The sequence below is a fragment of the Sander lucioperca genome, chromosome 5, assembly GCF_008315115.2.
Source record: "Sander lucioperca isolate FBNREF2018 chromosome 5, SLUC_FBN_1.2, whole genome shotgun sequence".
NCBI classification, from domain to species: Eukaryota; Metazoa; Chordata; class Actinopteri; order Perciformes; family Percidae; genus Sander; species Sander lucioperca.
Genome location: NC_050177.1, coordinates 26926228 through 26933727, shown reverse-complemented (window position 1 = coordinate 26933727; position 7500 = coordinate 26926228). Strand labels below are relative to the sequence as shown.

At 41.6% G+C, this 7500-nt stretch overlaps 1 protein-coding gene across 6 annotated transcripts in view; it reads right to left on the bottom strand.

Moving 5' to 3' along the window:
* Positions 1-7500, bottom strand: part of wdr62 (WD repeat domain 62) — a 46643-nt gene that overhangs the window by 14083 nt on the left and 25060 nt on the right. For 3 of the 6 annotated variants that reach the window (XM_036001599.1, XM_036001603.1, XM_036001601.1), the window contains exons 23-28: positions 7128-7183; positions 6573-6715; positions 2286-2402; positions 2082-2196; positions 1189-1267; positions 936-1002 (exon numbers count right to left, since the gene is read on the bottom strand). In XM_036001599.1, the coding sequence (XP_035857492.1) occupies positions 936-1002; positions 1189-1267; positions 2082-2196; positions 2286-2402; positions 6573-6715; positions 7128-7183 (577 nt within the window). Of the gene's footprint in view, positions 1-935; positions 1003-1188; positions 1268-2081; positions 2197-2285; positions 2403-6572; positions 6716-7127; positions 7188-7500 lie in introns of all 6 variants that reach the window. The other 3 variants (XM_036001604.1, XM_036001600.1, XM_036001602.1) reach the window with 3 other exon arrangements.

Genomic DNA, 7500 nt, shown 5'->3' with positions numbered 1-7500 from the left:
TAGCTGATTGTAGCGGTCTGCCGTTAGCCTCCACAGGCAAGCTAACGTTAGTTTAGCTAACAGCTACTTCGGCTAACCGCTAGCTGATTGTAGCGGTCTGCCGTTAGCCTTCACAGGCAAGATAACGTTAGTTTAGCTAACAGCTAATTCGGCTAACCGCTAGCTGAGAAGGCATGTAATAACTTTAAAAGACCCTCAAAATAAAATGTGAAAATAAACGTTAACATATATAACAGCTGTTACGTCAGTTCTACTTTACTTGTGCTCATTTAAAATCCAATCACTCAATACTTGTCTTTATTGTTATTACTGTGAAGTCTTAATTTAGCTGTAGCTGCTTTTCCCATTACGTTTGACTTAACGTTATTTTAGACTGAATCTAGCTGTCAGCTAGCGGTTAGCCGAATTAGCTGTCAGCTAAACTAACGTTAGCTTCCCGGTGGAGGCTAGCCATAGATCGTGCAGGTCGTATCCTCGGTAAAACAGTTATTTTTTTATCTTATCTTGCGCATGCGCAGAACGGATCGTGTACCGACAGTTTGAATGCACATAATTGTTGTTCTAAAATCTCCTTCGGGATGAATAACTTTCTGCTGAGAAGCTAAGCGATGATTCAAGATGGCTGACACTCGTTTTTACCTCGGCAATCTCCGGAAAAAGCCCGGAGTCCAACCCCCTATGGGCTATATGCGGAAGTACTGGCTGTAGTCCTTTGCCTCTGGAAAAATGTATACCGATGACGTAAAATGGCGATTTTTGCGTCATCGGTATAAATTTTTCCAGACCCACAATCCAAAGATCTCCCCTCTCAGGGGGACACGAGGGAGGGAAGGTCATTCACAAATACTACCGGGCTTCTGCTGAGACAAAGCTCGATGCTAAATCAGTGACGTATCCCTTTAAGGTCAGTCACACACCAGAGACTGCTGACTCACCTCCACTGCTGCTGCTGCTGCCCTTCGGCGTGGACTCAGAGGAGGACGCCTCGCCGCCAGAGCTCACCTGGAAACACACATGTAGTCACCACCTGGTCAGGTGTTAGGACAGGCAGCCAATCAGGTCAATGGAGACACGTTCAGGTCTCACACACACACACACACACACACACAGAGACACACACAGAGACACACACAGAGACACACACAGAGACACACACACACACACACACACTCTCTCAGGAGATAGTACCGATAGGTTGCTGACGCTGCTCTCCTCTGAGATCCTGGTCGGTATGGAGACGGGAGGCGGAGCTCGGCTCGGCCACGCCCTGAACACAGCAGGAACAGACGGTTACTACCCCCCCCACAGAGTCACACCTGTCCCCAGCTGCCCCAGGGGATTGTGGGACTGTGAGTCCAGAGTCACACCTGTCCCCAGCTGCCCCAGGGGATTGTGGGACTGTGAGTCCAGAGTCACACCTGTCCCCAGCAGCCCCAGGGGATTGTGGGACTGTGAGTCCAGAGTCACACCTGTCCCCAGCTGCCCCAGGGGATTGTGGGACTGTGAGTCCAGAGGATTTCCTTCCATTATCAGCTGAATGAAGGTAAAATCAACGTGAGCATCAAACATCCTAACAGGAGATCTGCTCTACAGCATCAACACAGGACCGCCTTCCACTGAAGGGTTTAGGAGGGGGGGGTGTGTGTGTGTGTGTGTGTGTGTGTGTGTGTGTGTGTGTGTGTGTGTGTGTGTGTATCACAGGTGCAATATTAGAAAATCTATAATTATTATTCTTTTAAATGACATTAATATCAAAACCTCGAGACTTTCAAACATCAACATGTCATTTACTAATATGTCTAAATGACATAAACATATTTTTGTATTACTGTGTTGTGTTACACACGTATTCTATGTTGCCTGGAAACAATTCCAACACGCTGGCGTGTGGCGTGAAAAATAGACGTCGGTCCTATTTCTAGTATGTACGCCTTTTTGCTGCGGCTCGAGCCGCACCTGAGACGTGCGCGTCACGCAGGCAGTGTGCACGCTCTCACCTGTTACCATGGGAGCCCAAATAAAAACGGACACGCCACGCAGCCGGTGTGCCGGAGGCCTAAGTCTTCCAGGAAGCGACTGACCTGATTCTGTCCTGGAAGCGGGACAGGAAGCGCGTGGAGATGCTGAGTCGAGGGTTCAGGTAGTGTTTCTCCTCCTCCGGAGGCTGCAGCGTCCTCAGGTCGGTGTCGAACTTCTCTGAGAGGAAAAACAAAATGGTCAAAGGGTCAGAAAGACGGCGGCATCCACGTGAGGAGACTCCTGATGTCAGAGAGAGAGTTCAGTACCGTCGGTCAGGCTGGACGCCAGAGTCTCAAAGTGGTTCTTCAGAGAGTTGGTGTCATCGTCCTCCTCCAGACCCAGACTGCCCACAGAGCTGCCCTGACTCAGAGAGTCCGTGTCTGCTGGGAGAGAAACGCTGAACAATTAGAGAGAAACGCTGAACAATTAGAGAGAAACGCTGAACAATTAGAGAGAAACGCTGAATATTTAGAGAGAAACGCTGAACAATTAGAGAGAAACGCTGAACAATTAGAGAGAAACGCTGAACAATTAGAGAGAAACGCTGAACAATTAGAGAGAAACGCTGAATATTTAGAGAGAAACGCTGAACAATTAGAGAGAAACGCTGAACAATTAGAGAGAAACGCTGAACAATTAGAGAGAAACGCTGAACAATTAGAGAGAAACGCTGAACAATTAGAGAGAAACGCTGAACAATTAGAGAGAAACGCTGAACAATTAGAGAGAGAAACGCTGAACAATTAGAGAGAGAAACGCTGAACAATTAGAGAGAGAAACGCTGAACATTTAGAGAGAAACGCTGAACAATTAGAGAGAAACGCTGAACATTTAGAGAGAAACGCTGAACAATTAGAGAGAAACGCTGAACAATTAGAGAGAAACGCTGAACAATTAGAGAGAAACGCTGAACAATTAGAGAGAAACGCTGAACAATTAGAGAGAAACGCTGAACAATTAGAGAGAGAAACGCTGAACAATTAGAGAGAAACGCTGAATATTTAGAGAGAAACGCTGAATATTTAGAGAGAAACGCTGAACAATTAGAGAGAAACGCTGAATATTTAGAGAGAAACGCTGAACATTTAGAGAGAAACGCTGAACAATTAGAGAGAAACGCTGAATATTTAGAGAGAAACGCTGAACATTTAGAGAGAAACGCTGAACAATTAGAGAGAAACGCTGAATATTTAGAGAGAAACGTCTGAATATTTAGAGAGAAACGCTGAATAATTAGAGAGAAACGCTGAATAATTAGAGAGAAACGCTGAATAATTAGAGAGAAACGTCTGAATATTTAGAGAGAAACGCTGAATAATTAGAGAGAAACGCTGAACAATTAGAGAGAAACGCTGAATAATTAGAGAGAAACGCTGAATATTTAGAGAGAAACGTCTGAATATTTAGAGAGAAACGTCTGAATATTTAGAGAGAAACGCTGAATATTTAGAGAGAAACGCTGAATAATTAGAGAGAAACGCTGAACAATTAGAGAGAAACGCTGAATAATTAGAGAGAAACGCTGAATATTTAGAGAGAAACGTCTGAATATTTAGAGAGAAACGCTGAATATTTAGAGAGAAACGTCTGAATATTTAGAGAGAAACGCTGAATAATTAGAGAGAAACGTCTGAATATTTAGAGAGAAACGCTGAATAATTAGAGAGAAACGCTGAATAATTAGAGAGAAACGTCTGAATATTTAGAGAGAAATGCTGAATAATTAGAGAGAAACGCTGAATAATTAGAGAGAAACGCTGAACAATTAGAGAGAAACGCTGAATAATTAGAGAGAAACGCTGAACAATTAGAGAGAAACGTCTGAATATTTAGAGAGAAACGTCTGAATATTTAGAGAGAAACGTCTGAATATTTAGAGAGAAACGCTGAATATTTAGAGAGAAACGTCTGAATATTTAGAGAGAAACGCTGAATAATTAGAGAGAAACGCTGAACAATTAGAGAGAAACGCTGAATAATTAGAGAGAAACGCTGAATATTTAGAGAGAAACGTCTGAATATTTAGAGAGAAACGCTGAATATTTAGAGAGAAACGTCTGAATATTTAGAGAGAAACGTCTGAATATTTAGAGAGAAACGTCTGAATATTTAGAGAGAAACGTCTGAATATTTAGAGAGAAACGCTGAATATTTAGAGAGAAATGCTGAACAATTAGAGAGAAACGCTGAATATTTAGAGAGAAACGTCTGAATATTTAGAGAGAAACGCTGAACATTTAGAGAGAAACGCTGAATATTTAGAGAGAAATGCTGAATATTTAGAGAGAAATGCTGAATATTTAGAGAGAAACGTCTGAATATTTAGAGAGAAACGCTGAATATTTAGAGAGAAACGTCTGAATAATTAGAGAGAAACGCTGAATATTTAGAGAGAAACGTCTGAATATTTAGAGAGAAACGCTGAATATTTAGAGAGAAACGCTGAATATTTAGAGAGAAACGCTGAATATTTAGAGAGAAACGTCTGAATATTTAGAGAGAAACGCTGAATATTTAGAGAGAAACGTCTGAATATTTAGAGAGAAACGCTGAATATTTAGAGAGAAACGCTGAATATTTAGAGAGAAACGCTGAATATTTAGAGAGAAACGCTGAATATTTAGAGAGAAACGCTGAATATTTAGAGAGAAACGTCTGAATATTTAGAGAGAAACGCTGAATATTTAGAGAGAAACGTCTGAATATTTAGAGAGAAACGTCTGAATATTAGAGAGAAACGCTGAATATTTAGAGAATGATTTTAGAGAAACGCTGAATATTTAGAGAGAAACGCTGAATATTTAGAGAGAAACGTCTGATATTTAGAGAGAAACGCTGAATATTTAGAGAGAAACGTCTGAATATTTAGAGAGAAACGCTGAATATTTAGAGAGAAACGCTGAATATTTAGAGAGCAACGCTGAATATTTAGAGAGAAACGCTGAATATTTAGAGAGAAACGCTGAATATTTAGAGAGAAACGCTGATATTTAGAGAGAAACGCTGAATATTTAGAGAGAAACGTCTGAATATTTAGAGAGAAACGCTGATATTTAGAGAGAACGCTGAATATTTAGAGAGAAACGTCTGAATATTAGAGAGAAACGCTGAATATTTAGAGAGAAACGTCTGAATATTTAGAGAGAAATGCTGAATATTTAGAGAGAAACGTCTGAATATTTAGAGAGAAACGCTGAATATTTAGAGAGAAACGTCTGAATATTTAGAGAGAAACGCTGAATATTTAGAGAGAACGTCTGAATATTTAGAGAGAAACGCTGAATATTAGAGAGAAACGTCTGAATATTTAGAGAGAAACGCTGAATATTAGAGAGAAACGTCTGAATATTTAGAGAGAAACGCTGAATATTTAGAGAAACGTCTGAATTTAGAGAGAAACGTCTGAATATTTAGAGAGAAACGCTGAATATTTAGAGAGAAACGCTGAATATTTAGAGAGAGAGAAACGCTGAACATTTAGAGAGAAACGCTGAATATTTAGAGAGAAACGCTGAATATTTAGAGAGAAACGCTGAATATTTAGAGAGAAACGCTGAATATTTAGAGAGAAACGCTGAATATTTAGAGAGAAACGTCTGAATATTTAGAGAGAAACGCTGAATATTTAGAGAGAAACGTCTGAATATTTAGAGAGAAACGCTGAATATTTAGAGAGAAACGTCTGAATATTTAGAGAGAAACGCTGATATTTAGAGAGAAACGTCTGAATATTTAGAGAGAAACGTCTGAATATTTAGAGAGAAACGCTGAATATTTAGAGAGAAACGTCTGAATATTTAGAGAGAAACGTCTGAATATTTAGAGAGAAACGCTGAATATTTAGAGAGAAACGTCTGAATATTTAGAGAGAAACGCTGAATATTTAGAGAGAAACGTCTGAATATTTAGAAACGCTGAATATTTAGAGAGAAACGCTGAATATTTAGAGAGAAACGCTGAATATTTAGAGAGAAATGCTGAATATTTAGAGAGAAACGTCTGAATATTTAGAGAGAAACGCTGAATATTTAGAGAGAAACGCTGAATAATTAGAGAGAAACGTCTGAATATTTAGAGAGAAACGCTGAATATTTAGAGAGAAACGCTGAACAATTAGAGAGAAACGCTGAATATTTAGAGAGAAACGTCTGAATATTTAGAGAGAAACGCTGAATATTTAGAGAGAAACGCTGAATATTTAGAGAGAAACGCTGAATATTTAGAGAGAAACGCTGAACAATTAGAGAGAAACGCTGAATAATTAGAGAGAAACGTCTGAATATTTAGAGAGAAACGTCTGAATATTTAGAGAGAAACGTCTGAATATTTAGAGAGAAACGCTGAATAATTGGAGGAAGGTTAGAAAGTGGATGTGTGTGTGTGTGTGTCTCTGTGTGTGTGTGTGTGTGTGTGTCTCTGTGTGTGTGTGTGTGTGTCTCTGTGTGTGTGTGTGTGTGTGTGTGTGTGTGTGTGTGTCTCTGTGTGTGTGTGTGTGTGTGTGTGTGTGTGTGTGTGTGTGTGTGTGTGTGTGTGTGTGTGTGTGTGTGTCTGACCAGCGTCGTGCGGCTGCTCCAGACTCCCCGCTGAGCCCTCGTAGCACGCTGAGTCAGGACTCAGCTGAGAGCTCCACGCTGGCTCCGCCCTCTGACCTCTGACCTCCAGCTGAGGGTCAGCCACGCCCTCCACATCAAAGTCCCTGAACACACACACACACACACACACACACACACACACACAGAGACAGACACACACACACACACACACACACACACACACACACACACACACACACACAGAGACAGACACACACACACACACACACACACACACACACACACACACAGAGCATTAGAGAGACACAAAGAGAGAGACACACACACACACACACACACACACACACACAATGTTCCAGCCTCCTGATTGGCTCTTATCAGTCATGAATATTTTGTGGAAAAAAAAAAGTGTAAAAATGTGAGAAAAAAAATAAATATATAATTTGAGAGGGAAAAAGTCATAAAATATAAAAAGTCTAAATATTTGGAGAACGAGTCTTCATGTCCTCAGACACCACCCGGTAGGGGTGTGATGTAACCTGAGACTGAGCTCACCTGTCAGCAGAGGGGTAGAGCAGGAAGCTGCGGTTTCCCGCTGGATTCTGCAGCACCTGAACACCACACACAGTCAGAGACAGACAGGGATCAGAGTGTTGCATTGTGGGAAACTCCCTGAGGAGTAATGAGAGGACTGAGCCTGTGTACACGGGGCGCACGCTCTACCAGCTGAGCTACCCTGGCGCACGCTCTACCAGCTGAGAGCTCTTCTCTCCCTCCCTCCTCTTCTCTCTTCTCTCCCTCCCTCCTCTTCTCTCTTCTCTCCCTCCCTCCTCTTCTCTCTTCTCTCCCTCCCTCCCTCCTCTTCTCTCTTCTCTCCCTCCCTCCCTCCTCTTCTCTCTTCTCTCCCTCCCTCCCTCCTCTTCTCTCT